Source organism: Rhinopithecus roxellana, chromosome 19 (genome assembly GCF_007565055.1).
Source record: "Rhinopithecus roxellana isolate Shanxi Qingling chromosome 19, ASM756505v1, whole genome shotgun sequence".
Taxonomy (NCBI): Eukaryota; Metazoa; Chordata; class Mammalia; order Primates; family Cercopithecidae; genus Rhinopithecus; species Rhinopithecus roxellana.
Genome location: NC_044567.1, coordinates 67,486,009 through 67,504,519, shown reverse-complemented (window position 1 = coordinate 67,504,519; position 18,511 = coordinate 67,486,009). Strand labels below are relative to the sequence as shown.

The 18,511-nt window shown below is 52.4% G+C and overlaps 2 protein-coding genes across 3 annotated transcripts in view; one reads left to right on the top strand and one right to left on the bottom strand.

Annotated features, from left to right (window-relative positions):
• SHMT1 (serine hydroxymethyltransferase 1) overlaps positions 1-5,570 on the top strand; it is a 38,829-nt gene extending 33,259 nt beyond the window's left edge. For both annotated transcript variants that reach the window (XM_010367774.2, XM_030922838.1), the window contains 4 exons: positions 193-315; positions 2,760-2,876; positions 4,062-4,172; positions 4,524-5,570. In XM_010367774.2, the coding sequence (XP_010366076.2) occupies positions 193-315; positions 2,760-2,876; positions 4,062-4,172; positions 4,524-4,693 (521 nt within the window). In that variant the 3' untranslated portion in view covers positions 4,694-5,570. The remainder of the gene's footprint in view (positions 1-192; positions 316-2,759; positions 2,877-4,061; positions 4,173-4,523) is intronic.
• Positions 5,387-18,314, bottom strand: SMCR8 (SMCR8-C9orf72 complex subunit). The gene is made up of 2 exons (XM_010367793.2): positions 15,291-18,314; positions 5,387-10,845 (listed from the first exon to the last, which is right to left on the bottom strand). Exons 1-2 carry the CDS (start codon positions 17,645-17,647, stop codon positions 10,392-10,394), a joined length of 2,811 nt encoding a protein of 936 aa, XP_010366095.2. The 5' UTR covers positions 17,648-18,314; the 3' UTR covers positions 5,387-10,391.
• Between the last annotated feature and the right edge of the window lie 197 nt (positions 18,315-18,511).

Sequence of the window (18,511 nt, the reverse complement as noted above, 5' to 3'; positions counted from 1 at the left end):
TCTCAAAAAATAAATAAATAAATAATAATAAATTTTTAAATATATCATTTTGGAGGAAAATGTAATCCAACCCAAAAGCAAGGGGTGACATTGTAAAGCAGGGAAGCTTGAGTAAAAACGGGAATGTGTTTGACTCAGCATCTGTGTATGATTTTATCCTAGTCTCCTGATCTATTGTCTCTTCCTGTCCAGGGGTTGCTGTGGCCCTGAAGCAAGCTATGACTCTGGAATTTAAAGTTTATCAGCACCAGGTGGTGGCCAACTGCAGGGCTCTGTCTGAGGCACTGATGGAGCTGGGCTACAAAATAGTCACAGGTACAGACACGGTGTTCAGCAGGCCTGTTGTGGTTGCATTAGGGCTTGCTCCTCAGTTTGTGCAAGTGGGATGTGGCCCAGGCTCTGCTCCTGCAGCTGCAATAACTGGGGCCCACCTTGGGAGTAGGTCAGCCTCACCTCCAGCTGGAAAGCCTCCCCCTGCCTCAGACCAGCCAGCTGCCCCCTTGGGTGAGCCACAGATGTTGGGAATAGTGACTGTCATTGGTCACCAGCATAAGGACTGCATGTCCTCAGAACAGCTTTGCAGGAGGATGACCTGAGGCTCACGAGAGGTTGGACTGTAGTGGTCACACACCCGGTAGGTGGCAGAGCCAGGACTCTGTGGTGATGCCTTGCACTGTGCCATGGGAGTGTCTTCTCTCACCCCGCTGAGCTGGGGCTGCACGGGCTGTCCCCTCCCAGTTTGCTGCATGTTCCTGGGGAGTTGGCTTGCTATAGCCATGTTTGCTTGGATCTGTACATTCTGGAGCTGTGGGCTGTGAATGAGATGGACTTCCTAGGTCAGGACCCCACTGTGGGGTGCCATCCACCTCATAGCCACTGTAGGTTTCCACTGGGAGAGCGCTTTTGGCAGGCAGCATACTTGATCCTCCTGAGGAAGGGCGACTTTATACCTAGTCCCACAAGACTGCCGGTTGTGCTAGCAGCGGTGTGGTCCAGGAATATGGGTCCTGCTGTGTGTAGACCTGAGTGCCCACTCTCTGCACCATGCCCTTTGCCCTGTATAGGGATCACAGGACCCCTGGTCTAAGGAGTGGGGCTCCCACCCAATCCTGCATGTGTGACAGCACCTGGAAAGGCCAGGCCAGTGGTGTCTCCTCAGCAGTACCAGCCACACCCTCTTTTATATTCTACTTCACTTACTTTCTATTCTCCCTTCATCCTCCATGTCTTCAAATAATAAAGCCCAAGAAGTCCTCATGTGGACTGTGACCTTCAGGATGCTTTAGCTCAGGAGTCCGCGACCTCCAGGCCACGGACTAGTACTAGTTTGTGGCCTGTTAGGAACCTGGCTGCACAGTAGGAAGTGAGCTGGGCCGAGAGCATTGCCACCTGAGCTCTGCCTCCTGTCAGATCAATGGCAGCATTATATTCTCATAGGAGCTGAACCCTGTTGTGAACTGCACGTGTGAGGGATCTAGGTTGGGCCTCTTTAGAGAAACTATCTTTTTCTTTCCTTCTGATTATACCTGCATCCTTCTGAGAATCTAATGCCCGATGATCTGAGGTGGAAGTTTCATCCCAAAACCATCCCTCGACACCATCCGTGGAAAAACTGTCTTCTACACTTCCTGGTGCCAAAAAGGTTGGGGACCACTGCTTTAGGTCCCTGTTTCTCAGACTTGGATGTACACACCACCCCTGGGGCTGCTGGTACGATGCAGATTCTGACCAGGTCTTGGGTGATGCTGGTCTGGGAGCCACCCTTGGAGTTGTGAGGGTTTAGGCCATAGTCCCTGTCACCATGGGCATCTCATGGCATGGGCCTGCCCTCATCCTGGTGACTTTGTCATTGTCACTCTACCCTCTGAGGGCCCGATGCACACGGCTGAAACAGATAATGCTTGTGAATGCCCGCTTTGGTGTCTGGCACTGTGAGAAGCACCGTGTCCAGTATCTTACTTAAACTTCATGACAGCCCTGTGAATTATTGCTGTTTTTGTTACAAATGGGCATCTGAGGTTTCACAATGTTGAGCTGCAACCCTAAAGCCACACAGCAAGTGGGTGGGCACAGCTGGGGGGCTGCAAAGCCAAGCTGGAGCCCTAGCTCGCCCGCATCTTCAAAGGGATCCCTGCAACACAGCCCAGAAGCAGAGGCCCTAGTGCCGTCAGCACCCAAGGCAGTATCCTGGCTTAATGAAGGTTCAAAGTGGAAGGATCCTCCTGTGTGACCTCGGAGCAGGTGCAGAAAACTCTGTTAGCCTTGCTGTTGTCACCTTACCACTTTGATAATACTGTCAGCCTCACGGGATCCGGGAAAAACCTACCACAGGCTACAGTGTCTGGCACCTAATGTGCTCCATAAGCATGCCCCTTACCCCCTAGACAAAGTAACTTGAACCACTGCCCAATACTCATGCTGTCTTTGGGGAAGCCTTTACTATCAATGTTAGAGAAATGCCCAAGCAACGTGTCAGAGAAACAAGACAGGAGCAGCCTGAGGAAGCTGCCCCTTCCCAATGGGAATGTCAGGCCCTCTGCTGTATGATCAGTTACCCCTTTCAAAAGTGCTCTATCCTTCCTTTCACATTCTTAGGCACGCACATCTCTCGTGGGTATTAGAATCCCAGGCCATGTGGTGGGGGTGCTCGCCTTCCTGACCTCATCTGCTTTGGCCGCCTTCACCCTTGCCTTCATGTCACAGATTCCTTCACGGCATAGAATTAGCCTGCATTTCTATGTGTCCAACTTTGTTTCCAGGAGGTTCTGACAACCATTTGATCCTCGTGGATCTCCGTTCCAAAGGCACAGACGGTGGAAGGGCTGAGAAGGTGCTGGAAGCCTGTTCTATTGCCTGCAACAAGAACACCTGCCCAGGTGAGAATCATCCTTGGCCTTCTCCTTCACTCCTCTCCCATCTGCATTTCTTCTGGCCAAAGTTGTAGCTGATGAAGATACCCATCTGGCTCTGGAGACAGACCTCAGATAAAAACTGGAGTGGGGACAGGGCACGGTGGCTCACGCCTGTAATCCCAGCACTTTGGGAGGCTAAGGCAGGCGGATCACTTGAGATCAGGAATTCAAGACCAGCCTGGCCAAAATGGTGAAATCCTGTCTCTACTAAAAATAGAAAAATTATCTAGGCATGGTGGTGCATACCTCTAATCCCAGCTACTCGGGAGGCTGAGGCAGGAGAGACGCTTTAACCTGGGAGGCAGAGGTTGCAGCGAGTGGAGACTGTACCACCGCACTCCAGCCTGGGCAACAGAATGAGACTCTGTCTAACAAACAAACAAAAAACTGGGCTGGGCATGCTGGTTCACGCCTGTAATTCCAGCACTTTGGGAGGCCGGGGTGGGTGAATCACGAGGTCAGGAGATTGAGACGGCTAACGGTGAAACCCCGTCTCTACTAAAAATGCAAAAAATTAGCCGGGTGTGGTAGCACACGCCTGTAGTCCTAGCTACTCGGGAGGCTGAGGCAGAAGAATCGCTTGAACCTGGGAGGCAGAGGCTGCAGTGAGCTGAGATCACACCATTGCACTCCAGCTTGGGCGACAGAGTGAGACTCTGTCTCAGAAAAAAAAAAAAATGGAGCAGGGGCAGGGACCATACCTTGGCTGTCTCTCGGCTGTGCCTTTGTACTTGGCCCTGACCCTGCCAGGGAGCAGAAAGACTGATGTGGAGCTGTTGGAGGTGGTACATTCATTAGATGAGGGAGGTCAGGGCCTCTGGAATCCAGAGGCTGCATTTTTCTCTGGGTTGTTAACAAAATATTGATGACGCATCTCAGACCCAGACAAGATGTTAACCTCATTTTTAGGAGCAAGGGGCACATCAGACCACTCTGTGTACTAGTAATTAAGTAAGAATGGCCAAAACGTGGTTGTGCCTCCTTGTGCCTTGGGTTCTATATTAGTTTCTGAATCAGTTGTACTCTCCTTGCTACAAACAGCCAGTATCCTCAGGCCAGTTCTCTTTTGCCCACATGTCCGTTTTTAAATGCACCATTGTCACAGTGGTGACAATGTGGCTTAGGGACAGAGCCCCATTTATCTTGTAGGTGACAGAAGTGCTCTGCGGCCCAGTGGACTGCGGCTGGGGACCCCAGCACTGACGTCTCGCGGACTTTTGGAAAAAGACTTCCAAAAAGTAGCCCAGTTTATTCACAGAGGTAAGGATAAACTTTTGGAAGTTGCCACATCTTATTGTGTGTATTTAGTTTCTGATTGTGATGAGTAGCTGAGATCCTGCCACTGAAAGACAATTCTGCACCAAGGCTGAGTGTTGGGGTGGGAGACAGCAAAAAACACTTATGTAAATCACCTTGTCTGAGAGGTTGGGCTACCCAAGACATCTGTCTAAGGGTGGGTGCATCCGAGAGTAATTGAGGTAAGCATGGAGACCTTGTGCCCTGCTGCACTCCCCAGCTGGGGTACATTCTGGCAGTTGTGCCTCGGCCCACAGCCATTGCGCCCCACTTGGTGTGTAGTGTGGGGTGACTCACTTGTGTCTTGTCGCACAGGGATAGAGCTGACCCTGCAGATCCAGAGCGACATTGGTGTCAGAGCCACCCTGAAGGAGTTCAAGGAGAGACTGGCAGGGGATAAGTACCAGGGGGCTGTGCAGGCTCTCCGGGAGGAGGTTGAGAGCTTCGCCTCTCTCTTCCCTCTGCCTGGCCTGCCCGACTTCTAAAGGAGCCGGTCCACTCTGGACCCACCTGGCGCCACAGAGGAAGCTGCCTGCCAGAGGACCCCCACTTGAGAAATGGATGAGCTGCTCCACAGGGGAACCGTTGACACTTGGGCCCTCTGAGGGGGTTTCGTTTGGACTTTTTTCATGTTTTCTTCACAAATCAAAATTTAAGTCTCACTGTTAGTAATTCTGGGACAGGTTATTAATTAAAGGATTTAAATTTGAACCTGTCTTTCTCACAGCTGGATATAATTCTAGAAAAATAAAATACTATGTAGCCACTTGGCCATAATCATTTAGACCGTGGTGCAGGGCAAAGCTATTAGGAAGATTCTAGCGTTTTACTCTCCCTGGGCTTTCCTCCGCCTTGCTGCAACAGAGAGGAAATGCCCATGTCCACAGCTTGTAAACACTGTCCCCTCACTATCTTGTTATCCAGTGGCATGCCAAAGGAGAACTGAATTCACCTCTGAACCTTCTGCTGTAAATCAGAAGTGTATGTTAGCCAAGTGTACACAAGATGCACCCAGTATGGTGGGAGGGTTTTGCTGTCAGTAACTCAAAGTGTGGTGTAGAAGTGGTCTCCTCCCTCCATCCTGGGAAGTCGCAGTCCCATCCTGGTGTGAGAATCAACCAGACTTTCCTGCTCCACCTGAGATAACCAACTCCTTCCCGTAATCAGGAAGCCAAATGTCACCTTCCCAAAGAAACTTTATTTTCACGTAGCTGAAGTGCAAAACATAGATGACCATTTTTAATAAGCACAATCAAATTTTTAACCACAGAATGTCTACAAGAATTATAGCTTTAAAAAATACAACCAATTTTCATATTTCAAAAATATTTGAACTCAAATAAATTAATTTCTTAAAAAGTACACTTCTCATACTATGTGTTTGGCATTGACTCTGGTTAACTCTTGTGTAGCAACACCTATGAGATGCTATCACACACGCGCCAGCCGCACTCCTGCACCAGCCACTGCAACAACTGCAGCTCATGTGGTGGCGGGGACTCACATTCACAAGACGGGACAGGAACATGCAGTAATAAAATAGCTTTTTAAAAAATAACACATATGAATTCATCACATAGGACTATGCTTTTCACTGCAACCTTGAAGGTGGCATTTATCTCAATCTGTGACTCCAGCTATTTAGTGGCAGACAATCCCGGTGAGGCAGCCTGTGGTCCCACCTTGTAGGTGGCAGTCCCTGCAATCTGGGGTCTAGCCTGTTGGCATTTGCTTTATAGTGGGTGGAGCAGCTGCTGCAGAATCCGTGAGTTGTGGGTGACTCACTAGTCCCTACATTTCTGCTACCAAAGTGGTCTTCAATTCAGGGGCCTGAACCCTCCCCAGCTGGAGACAAGCTGCCATCTCCAGGGCTCGCTATGTACAGCCTCCACTCTTGAGCTGAATAAGCACTCCCAAGAAGCTGGGCCCCTACCAACAGATGAATCGGCTGCAGTGTTCATCCCTCCCCACACCCCCATCCACTCCTGCCTCCTCCTTTCCACTGCTTTAACCAAACCTTAATGAGGTAAGGCCAGGTTAGGTCAGGGCTCGAAGGAGAATGGACTCAGGAAAACTTAGTTTGCCCAGGCTTGTCAGCTGAGATTGGTTTTGCTTTCCAGCCAGAAGTAGAAACTTGATGCTTTTTCCTTTTTGCAGTGTTAAAACCACATCTCCAGTTTGATTATGTTCCATCACAGTACTGGGGCAAAACCAGAAAGCTGGCTGGTTTACTTCAAAGCACAAACCAAGGCACTGTCTTCTGTGCTTTCAGGGAGGTGGGAAGGTAAAGGAGATTGCCCACTATAGGGGCTCAGTTCCCCCAAAAGCCTTGCACACCTTCTTATAAACCCCCTGGCTGAGACAATGCTACTGGCTGTGCAGACAAAGACGTGACAGCAGCACTAGACGCTGACCCAACATGCAGTGCTGGGCCTGGGCGGCGGGGCATGTTCAGCACGCGGGCAGCAGTCAGCGCATGCAAGACATTCGGTGAGCAGAGGGCTGCCCTCCGCCTCCAACTGCAGCCGCCCTGGTGCGTGAAATGAAATTGGTGGGCCTTCCTAGGATTGTGAAATGGGACTTGTTTGTGTGAGGTTGAAATCTACTATACTTTGAATATGGCAACTGTTTTCAACCACTGAAGCAAAGAAAGTAAAGGCCAGATGGGGAATGAAAGGAAAGGTACTGCGGTCTATTTCCAAATTCGGGAGCAATGTGTGTAACTTCAACTGTTGGAGTAAATGAGGTATGGAAAAGCCACAATTTCTAAAATCCCAAGGTTCCACCAAAGGAGTGAGGTTCCTGGGGAAACAGGCATGAGGCAGCAGCTCAGGCTGATGTGTCCTGTGCGATATAAAAAGCTGTGGCCTGATCTCTAAAGTGGGGCTTTTGAAAATGACCAGTCCACAACTACCCGCGTGGCTAGTTTAACCTAGACTGCTTCAGAAACGAGGGAGGGGGATAATGGACTGGAGGAAAAGCTTGACACAAAACTCAAGACAACCTGTTTCAGTACCTGGGCTCTCAAAGCAACAGTGAGGACTGAGGAAGTAGCAAGGGGCACTGATGTCATCTATTTTCTGGGAAGTGTTATTTTTAATGGTTTCATTAAAAACTGATTAACCTTCTACTGGAAGAATACCTCAAACGAAAAAAAATTTTTTTTTTTTTTTGAGACGGAGTTTTTGCTTTTGTTGCCCAGGCTGGAGTACAGTGGCACAGTCTCAGGTCAGTGCAACCTCTGCCTCCCAGGTTCAAGTGATTCTCCTGCCTCAACCTCCCAAGTAACTGGGATTACAGGCACGCACCACCAGACTTGACTAACTTTTTTTGTGTTTTTAGTAGAGACGGGGTTTTACCATGTTAGCCAGGCTGGTCTTGAACTCCTGACCTCAGGTGATCTGCCCGCCTTGGCCTCCCAAAAGTATTGGGATTACAGGTGTGAGCCACCGTGCCCGGCCTCAACTGAAAATTCTTGATGAGATTAGTCCCACTGCATAGTAGGTTTCAGTTCCCCAGAGTGAAGGGGGCATAGGCAGGGGCAGGGCTTCCCAGTGTTAACTGCCTCTGCCCAAGTTATGACTCAGTCCTGGTACCACTTCAAGATCCCTTTGAAAGGAAACATACTTTGCATCAAGTAATCCTTTGAAACTGCCACATTGAAAAGTTAGTTTTTAACCCAAATATAAATCTGGGAGCTCAAACACTAGTCATGAAGCCATCTTTACTTAATGAAGAACAACCTTGAGGGAGACTGGCCCTGCTTGCCACTTCTATGGTTGCCCCGAGACAGTCTGTTCTGTTCATGCCCCAGGAGCCTTTTGCCTTAGGTCTCAGGGCCTTCTGAACCACCCTTGAGGGTGTATGCCAGCAAATACCCCAAGTGGACTTCTACTTAGGACCACTTGAGTGTACAGCTTCAGCTTCTAGAAGGCCAAGTGTGGCTGCAATTCAGGATCTGCCCCAAACTCATGAGCCTTTCCCAAAGTTTCCCAGGCAAGAGTATGAGCTGTGAATTTCTGTGTTGGTGACAGGAATGCCACAGTGGTGGGGCCAATGATCACTTTCTGACCTTCCTGCCTTCTCAGATAAAATGTTGCACAGTTATGGCCATGGAGGCGTAAGCAGACAGCAATTAGCCAGCCAGTGAGAAAACAAATCAGCATCTAGAACAGGAGGAGGGGGAGCCGTACAGATAAGGGAGCCCATGATGAGAAGCAGGCTCCCTGCACAGCCTCTGCCTCCGGCGCAAATAACAAGACGTTTCACATTTAAAGGCTGCCAAGGTATTGCTGGCGACTCTCCTGTCTGTGAACATGTGCAACGGGCACAGGTACAGAGAACCAATGAGATGTAGGCAGCGCCATCTGCCACAAAAGGTTCTCCATCACAGCCCCAGGAGCAACATCAAACACCTCTGATGGGAGCAAGGACCCTGAACAGAAGCCAACAGCTGGAGCCAACGGGCCATGCCCTTACAACGAGGACTTGGACAAGGAGGGAACCCCTGGAGTGACGTGATGCAAGCCCTCTTTGGTCACTCTCGGCTTCCACCAGAGGGAACCACTGGAGTGACGTGATGCAAGCCCTCTTTGGTCACTCTCGGCTTCCACCGGGGTCTCTGCCTCCTTGATGAGAAGAGAAGCTGGCTGGCTCCGTGATGACCTCAAGTGTGCACTACAGGCCGATGGGCAGGCCGGGCCTCAGCAGTAGGCGCCAACAGATGCACACCCAGGGCTGATTCAGGTCCATTTCAGCACAATTTTTGTGGAACAAATCAAAGAAGCAGTAATACCCAGAGCTGTCCCCACTTAGGGAATAAAATTTTCAAGGCTGCAAGAAACCCTCTGTCTACAAACCAGTGGCCGTTGCCTAAGGAGGCTCGGGGAGGCCAGGGGATCACTATCAGTGGGACAGGTGCTGGCGGAACCAGGGGTGTCTCCTTCCCAGTCTCAAACTTGTCCTCAGAAGGGGGACTCAACTGGGGACGGCCGTGAGCTGTGGTGACTGAGGTGCACACAGCCTCCCAAAGGCAGAACCTGAAGAGCGTCACGTGGTAGCTCATCCAGGAAATCCGTGCCATTTGAGTTCTCATCGGCTGGGCCGACCACCTGCACCAGCTGACTAAACAGAACCGTGCTGTCCAATGCCCACGAGACCCAGTGAGAGGTAGTGAAGTGGTTGCAAAGTTTGTGTGGGTGGGAGCTGGAGTGTGCCCTCTGCCATGTTCACACGGGTCTGCAGACCTTCCCCACGAGGACAGTCAGTGCTCACGCACTCTGGCCAGCAGGAACCAGTGGGCCACCCAGGAGGGCTGCTGGCTGCTCCTCCCTTGCGTGGCAGGGATGGCCTCATGGCACCTCAGCCCTGCTCTGCCTGCTGTGCTCTCCAGCCCCCAAGGTGGTCCTCACCATTGGCTTTGGTCACTTGTGCCCGCTTCACACTGGGACTAGGGAACACTCTGCTCGTTCCTGGTGAAAGAGCGTAGGGGGTGAGTCCCAAGGCCCGTTCACAGGCATTTCTCTCCCAGGTAAAGGTGGTGAGGACAGAGGACAGGGTGCTGCTCACGCTCTGTGGCCCTGAGGCCAAGGCTGCATGTTTCCCACGACCCAAAGGGTGGCAGCCTTTCTCCCTCCCACTGGCTGGTCCAGGGCCTCCCCTGGGACAGCAGGCTCCAGGAGGCAAATAAAGGTCTGCATCTGGGTCTGAAGGAGGTGATGGGTGTTCTGCTCTCCTGTTTTCCATCAAACCACAACAGTTACCGGGCTGCCGCCCTCGCTCATTTTGCCACTCAAGTGTCTGGCAATGCTGAATATGGTCAGTGTGCTCCTCCCATCAGGTTTTGGCCTTCCTGCCCTCACCCTGCCCCACCAAGGGACTGGTGGCTTCCCTTCTGCCCTGGCTGCCAGTCCTCAGAAAACCAAGGCCCCCTCTACATCCAGGGGCCTCTCTTCACCAGGGAGCCAAATGTAGCTGTCACCATCCCTCCAGACGCCTTTAGAGGGACCCAGGCTCCACTTCTGCCCATGTCCAACTTGAAAACTACCAGGAGCCACGTGGGAACCATGCTGCCAGACACCAGAAACCTAAACAGTCCAGTTCAGGCAACTGTTTGGTCATGCCAACCCCTCCCCTCCCCATACCCTGAGTCACAGGTCTTGGTCACAGTGGCTGGGACCGACCTCAGATTTTATACAAAAAGCTGGGGACATAGTCAAACCTGAGCATGGGGTGGCTGGTCCCTGCAGATTCCTGCATGTAGTGCAGCTTCAGCAGCTCAGCCAGGTACTGGACCACCCTGACATCCTCATTCACCAGACCCAGGGTCAGCTTCAGGAAGCTCGACTGGCGGCTGGCTAGCAGCTCCTCTGTCTCCTTGTCGTGCGTAGGCAGGTGCAGGTGGTGGCAGAAGGTGTAGAGGAAGGCCTTGGAGCAGAGCTGAGTGAGCATGCTCTGGACATGCAGGTAGTAGGTGCTGCCCCGCTTGATCTGTGTGCGGTGGTCCGCCAGGCGGGGCACCAGGGTGCCTCTGTAAAGGGGGCAGCGCAGGGTTTTGTTGTCAAGGTCCAGGATGCTCGTGTAGCGGCTGTAGCGACTCAGGGCATGAAGGGTACCGGCACCGGCAGGGGAGGCCACTCTGAAACAGACAGGCCAAGGTCAGGAGGAAGGGCAAGGGCCGGGAAAGTGGAGGCAGAAGCTTGGGAGGTGAGGCCTCCTGTCCCCAGGCCAGCATCCACCTAGCCAGCATGCACTGGCTTTTCCTGGAAGATAAATCTGATCATCGTGATCTTCCAAGGGCTCCTCACCACTCTTATGGTCAAGGTCAAACGCCGTGGGTGGCCCACAAAGCCCTTTCTGGTCCAATTCCTGCTGAATGGACTCTTTTTTGGAGCCCTGGCAAGCTTTCAGTGGGGCCTCAAAATTAGAAACCTCTTTGTTCAGGCCGGGTGGCTCACGCCTGTAATCCCAGCACTTTGGAAGGCCGAGGCGGGTAGATCACGAGGTCAGGAGATCGAGACCATCCTGGCTCACACGGTGAAACCCCGTCTCTACTAAAAATACAAAAAATTAGCCGGGCGTGGTGGCAGGCGCCTGCAATCCCAGCTACTTGGGAGGCTGAGGCTGGAGAATGGTGTAAACCTGGGAGGTGGAGCTTGCACTGAGCCGAGATCACACCACTGCACTCCAGTCTGGGCGACAGAGTGAGACTCTGTCTCAAAAACAAAACAAACAAACAAACAAACAAACAAAACCCCTTTGTTCTGCCTGAAATAACCTCTCTCCCTCTTGTACTTAATTCAAGTTAAACCATATTCAGCCTTCCCCAAGCCTCTCCTGCTTTCTTGCTGTGACCTTGGCCAAATTCATTAACCTCTCGGAGCCTCATCTATAAGATGGAGATAACAGTTCCTACTGTCTTTATTTAGAGACAGGGTCTTGCTCTGATGCCCAAGCTGGCGTGCAGTGGCACAATCGTGACTCACTGCAGACTTCACCTCCTGGGCTCAAGCAATCCTCCCACCTTGGCCTCCCAAGTAGTTGGTACTACAGGCATATGCCACCACGCCCAGATAATTTTTTGTAGAGAAGAAAGCTTGCTATGTTTCCCAGGCTGGTCTTGAACTGCTGGGCTCAAGTGATCCTTCTGCCTTAGCCTCCCAATGATTTAGGATTATAGGCATGAGCCACTGCACGGGCCAGTTACTACTATTACATCCCTCATGGGGTCGCTGTGGAGACAAAATGAGTGATGTTTAGGACAATGCCAGTCCTCAGTAGGCGCTGTCATCACCATCACTACTTTTAGCCTAGCACTGACCAGTGGGGTGACTGCTGTTTGTTCATTGGCTTCTCCCCACTGGACAAGGAGCTCCAAGATTCTAGAGTCCCAGAACTGCATCTGCTCTGGTCTCATGCCCCAATGCCTGGCACATCAGAGCCAGAAAAAGCCAGTGTTCACTCAGTGAGGGAGCGGTTCCTTCAACACCCTCCTGGAGCAGCTTCCTCAGAGCAGCAGGGACTGCCCTGTAGGGCCTGGACATTTAGGGTTTATGTCAGACAGGTATGGTGTAAAAAGGACTGACGGTGACTTGGGACCAAGGTCTCATAGTACTTTTCCCTTCCTGGGTTTTATCTTCTTGTATATTTAACAATCATTTACAGAGCATCTGTAACATCCCGGCATTGCCCTGGGAGCTAACCCTGTAATGAAGAATGACCTAGAACTCTTGTCCTGCATGAGCTCAGTCTGACTGGGAAGAAATGTGCACAAGTACAGCGAAGTGAAGGGAGATGAGGTCTCGTTCTCCTTGAGAAAGGTTGTACTTGGGAAGACCTGGGGGATTCATAGAGTTGCCTTAGAACTGGCCCTCAGAAGCAGCGTGGGCTCTAGGGACTGAGGAGTGTGTGGCAGACCATGGCAAAAGCAAGGTCACAGAGATGGGACAGCTGAGACACACAGGCCATGCATCCTGACCACAGGGACAGCACTGGGCTATGGACCACATGTATCCCACGGGCATGGAGGAATTGGGGCCTGCAGGTGGCTGACAGCTAAGAAAGCTCACAAGGGCAGTAAGACACTCTCCTCAACCCATACTGCATGGCCCGTGTTCCGGGGCCTTTTCAGCTCTCTACTGCCTTCACCCTCACCTCCCCAAAGTGGGGCCGGCCAGAGTCAAACACCTCCCAAGCTCTGCACATCCAGATCCACAGGTGCTGCCACCACAGGGCACCCAGGCCTCACCTCCCACCTTTTTGCCCCTCCATCTCTGCCAGGATACCTGCTCCCAGGCCCAGCATCCCCTGATGCAGCTCTGACACTTGCCCCAACAGTGACACTTCTTTTGGAAGAAGCTGGCTATTCTAACTGTTCCTCCACTTCTGTTTCCATAAAGTTCCTCCTCAGGAAGCCAGATGACACGGGAAGGGAGAAGCCTCAGGCCTCCAGCCCCCAGGCGCACAGCACCCCAACTGCAGCTTCACATTGCACTTCCCATGCCCACTGTGGGAGGACACCTCTGTGACCAACGAGGACACAGAGGACTGGGTGAAGCGGCAGCTTGTGCAAGGTCACCAGGCTAGCTAGTGGTCAAGCCAGGACTCAACCCAGGGTCTCTGACACACGCTAGGCTAGCACTTTCTCCCGCCAGAACTGTGCTCTGCTTTTTGGTCCGGGCCTGTGACTGCTGCTTAGTAAGCAATACAGTGACTCCTGGTGCTCACTTAAAATGACAGCAGGGCCAGGTTCACGCCTGTAATCCCAGCACTTCGGGAGGCTGAGGTGGGCCAATCATTTGAGACCAGCCTGGCCAACATGGTGAAATGCTGTCTCTACAAAAAATACAAAAATTAGCCTGGCAAGGTGGTGCACGCCTATAATCCCAGTTACTGGAGAGGGTGAGGCACGAGATAACCTGAGCCTAGGAGGCACAGGCTGCAGTGGGCCGAGATCACATCACTGCACTCCAGCCTGGGCAACAACAGAGCAAGATTCTGTCTAAAAAAAAAAAACAAAACAAGAACACAAAACAAAAAAACCCGCAAATGACAGGAGACCAGCTTGGTGGTTTAGTCATCTCTTATCCCCACAGATGGCTGACCCAACTATAAGCACTTCCAGGCAGAGTGAAAAAAACCAAGGGCGAGCAAGACTGGTGTTCTGAGGTGAGAGTCCTGAGAGAGAGTCCACCATGTGAACAATGGGCCTGAGTGAAGAGAGACACTTCTGGACCACGGTGCTCAGAGTGCAGAGCCTCTGCAGCGCAACACCTCTGAGGACAGGAAGGTCACAGCCACCGAAGACATCTCTCCTGCTCATGATTTTTAAAGCTGGGCCTCAGGTGGGCCCCAGTCTGCCTGACTGTGTCGGTGCCGGTTCCACCCTCTGAGCACTTCTCAGGGCCCAGTACTGCACTGTGCTGTGCTTTTTGGACATGCACTAAAGGTGGAGCCTTCCGATGGCTCTCAGGTGGGCCCCGGGAGCCCTTCAGAGGTGTTCAACACGATTGGGTGACTGAATGAATAAGATGGCTGGTCCGAATCCAGACAGCGAGCGGTGGCACACCAGGACCTGACCCAGACCACCCACTGCTCCTGCTAACTGCCACGGCCCACAACAGTTTCATCTTATGATACCCTCACATGGTGTCTTCTGCACACCTCCCCCAAGTATTCTGTGGGTGAGCTGTAGTCCATCCCATTCGGCCCCACAGGGGACCCTCCAGGGTACAAGGCTCCCCACCCCTGCCCGCCGCACCTCACGCCTGTGCAGGACGCTGGAGGCAGATGCTCCCAGCACCCAACATCTGCGCGTGCTCTGAAGGTTGAAGGAGCACTTACAGGGACAGCGGCCTAACCCTTTCCCCCGGAGTTGTCTTGTCCCTTCTGATGAGCCTTTTGCTTTTATAGAGGGATGCTCCCTGCAGTCTGGCTGGCGAGGGCCACAGATAAATTTCATGTCTTACCTCACACCAACCGAATCAGAACCTCGAAGGGTGTGACTCAGGAATCCATGATTTTTAAAACTTTCCCGGCTGGATGCGGTGGCTCACGCCTGTAATCCCAGCACTTTGGGAGGCCGAGGCGGGCAGATCACCTGAGGTTAAGAGTTCCAGACCAGCCTGGCCAACATGGTAAAACCCCATCTCTACTAAAAATAGAAAAGTTAGCCGGGGGTGGTGGCAGGCACCTGCAATCCCAGCTACTTGGGAGCCTGAGGCAGGAGAATTGCTTGAACCCGGAAGGTGGAGGTTGCAGTGAGTCGAGATGGTGCCATTACACTCCAGCCTGGGGGACAATAGCGAGACTTCGTCGCAAAAAAAATAAAAATAAAAACTTTCCCTAATAATTCTGACACAGCTCAGGGACAGATGAGGATTGGCAACCACCTAGGAACTGCAACCCCCTTACATGACAGACAAGGAAATGGAAACCAGAGAGGGGGATGATTTGTCAAAAGTAACACAGTGGTAGGAACTGGGCCCTGTCTAGAAGCCAGGCTTCCTGATTCTGGCTCCACCACACCAATATGCCTCATCCCTATCTGGCCAAGGCCCTTCCCCAACACCTGGAACCAGTTACCTCTGCAAGCCAATAAGCTTCCACTTCTGAAAATCCATAATGTGCAAAGGGGAGGAGGCCCAATGTTTCACGGGCTTAGCGTAGCAGCCATAGCTGGGGACAAAGATAGCCAGTGCAGTCACGAGCTTCCTGACTATGGCCTCATCTTCCCCCAGGACCACGAGTGTCCTCCCGCTGAGCAGGGAGTAGATGGCTGGGTGGGCAAAGGGGTACTGGCGGATGAATTTTAAGGCGTTCTGGCCAGCCCTCTTTTTATGCCTATCGGAAGACAGGCCAGCAGGATAAGCAGAAGGGATCCTGTCTGAGCTGGTGGAGGCTACACTGCTCACATAGCTGGTGGTGTCTGAGTAGTTATCCAGGCTGGTCTTACTGATGTCCCGGCTAGCCAGCAGGTGGCTTGGGTCCAGCTCATAAGCGGAAAACCCTTCACAGCTGTCGTCTCGGGAAGAAGGGCTGGCATTTTCCATTGAAAAGTCTACACGGAACCCCTGGTCCTTCTGCCTATGGCGCTGTGGGGGGCTGCTCACCACTCCATCCTCATCAGAGTGTGTGTGGGCTGGACTGGAGGGCAGCACCAGCTGACCATCGCTCTCCTTCCCAATACAGCAGGAGTCTATTTGTGATGGGGTGTTTTCCCTGCTGCCCTCCTCCGTCTCACCCAGCTCCGGAGGACTGATGCTTGCCTGGAAGTGGATGGCTCCCTCATTGCCATCTGGATATGATTCTTCTTCATTAATGGCACTTGGGTAGCTGGCCTTAAAGTCATCAGGGATGAGGGCCTCAGAGGGGCAGGTACTGAGGACTTCAATACTGTCCTCGCTGATGGTCCTGTGGCTGACGGCTTTGCTCCGGACTACCTGGGGGCTCAATGGTACCGTGAGGCTGGCCTGGCTGTCAGACTTAGAAAGCACAGAGGTGGATTTCTCTGTGCCCAAAACTTCAATGCTTTCACCACTGCTGATACTCCCTTTCATATCCATATCCAGGTAGTCCAAGTTTTCCTGGGGGTCGAAACTGCTCAACTCCGTCACCTCCACTTCCTTGTACTCCTCATCTCCCAGTTCCTGCTCCATCTTGATTAGCACAGACTCCACACTGGACTTGTAAGAACCAACACTAATTAACACTTTAGGAATTGGGCATTCTTCTAGAGACCTGGAAGGCGGCCTGTCTTGACTGGGCTTAGAGGGTATGCTTTCTTGCTTCTCCACCATCCTGTCATCGACCTCCACAAAGTCTTCAAAGAGAAAGTTTGTTATGTGCTGTTGTTTTAGAAGTGCTCTATCAATCTGACTGGTGAGGAGGTAACACAGGTCTCCTCTGAACATGTGTTCAATGTGGCTGAGCTGAGTCAGGGTCTGGGAGAAATATTCAGTGTCACAGAGCTCCTCTAAGGTCTTCAACTTCTTGTCAAAACACTTGGTGGACTTTGCTTTTATAAGTTTTGGGGTGTAGGCTGGTCTGCAGGTGTAAAGGTCTGTGTCGGCAGACTCATCAGGGTTAGAGGTAGTGGATGCCTGGCTGGCCTGATCCTGGATGTGCTCCATCTCACCAGGACACAAATCACACCCCTTCAGCTTCCGATGAGGGTATGAGCGGATCTGCTTCAGCAGGTCTTGATGTTCAATGATGGACTTCTCCACACTGGCCAGTTCATTGGCTTTCTCAATTGCCTGAGATGAGTAAAAGCCTTTGTCCTTGGCTTTCTTCTGGATCTCCGTTTCTGTGTGCAGCACTGTCCTGGTGTAATCCAAATCTTTCAGCTTTTTTTCAAGTTCCCCAGCAAATGCCTTCCTGTTGCCAGTCTTCAAGCACTCAGAAGCTCTGGAAAATTCGGCTGAAAGCTCCTGGAACTGCTGCATGATTTTATGCTGGTCTGCAGAGATATAAGCCATGCAAAACGGCCTCACGAAGCCACGGGCCTCCAGGTCGTATAGGGTAAGGTGGTGCACGTATGCAAAGGCTCCCTCCTTGGAATCTCCCAGCACCACCTTGGAGTCCTCCACGAAGTTCAGCTTGGGGTAGGCAGATCCAGGAGGATGGCCCACGAAGGAAGCCTGGTAATCCACCGACATGATACGCAGGGAGAAGTAATTGAGATCAAAAGTGCCAAAAACTTTGGTGTCATTGGGGATGGTCAGTAACGGTTGGGGTCCCACCTGCTCAGAGAACTCGGAAATAAGAATGAAGTCCCTCGAAAACTTGGCCCCAGACAGTTTTGACCAGGGGTTAGCACCCTGGTTGGCGAAGGGGAAGAGCGGCACCGAGTACTCCTCAGGCAGGGCCGGCTCATTGTAAGGCTCTTCCTCATATTCTTCCTCTTTAGTGAAGGCCACTACGTCAGGGGCGCTGATCATATTTCCAGATGTATGAAGAAAACATTGAGAGGAAGTGGGAAAGAATACGGGGTTAATCAACGCGCAGAAGGCAGGCCTCCGGAGAAAGAAGCGGAGCCCTTACCGCCTTCTTTGCGACTCCCCGAACCCGGGGTCCTAGGCTGCTTCTCACACACCTGAGGACTCGAACTCTAGCCGCCCCCTCAGAGTTGTAGCTCCTCCGGAGCTCTCGGAGGCCTCATGAACGCCAAGGCCGCAGGCCTAAATGCCCTTCTCTTCTTCCTCCAGCGAGCGCGGCCAGCACAAGAAACCTGCAGCGGGGTCACCTGCACTCCCTGGAATCCACCGCGACAAGCAACAGCTACCGCTGTGAACCAGGCTTAACGCGAGGCTATGGGACGCCGCAGGGGTCAGCCAAGCGCTGCCGCCCCTCACTGCCCGAGGGCAGAAACCGTCGCGACTCCTAGGACGCCACAACCCGGATTCAGCTACCGCGGCGCCGCCATCTTGGTGTCACATGATTCCCGGTGTCGGCGCCGCGTGACCCGGAAGCATCCTCGTAGACTTCTGAGCAGGAGAAAAAAAAGTCATGAGAAAGAGAAAGCCTTGGGGCCGGGCGCGGTGGCTCAAGCCTGTAATCCCAGCACTTTGGGAGGCCGAGACGGGCGGATCGCGAGGTCAGGAGATCGAGACCTTCCTGGCTAACACGGTGAAACCCCGTCTCTACTAAAAATACAAAAACTAGCCGGGCGAGATGGCGGGCGCCTGTAGTCCCAGCTACTCGGGAGGCTGAGGCAGGAGAATGGCGTAAACCCGGGAGGCGGAGCTTGCAGTGAGCTGAGATCCGGCCACTGCACTCTGCACTCCAGTCCGGGCAACAGAGCG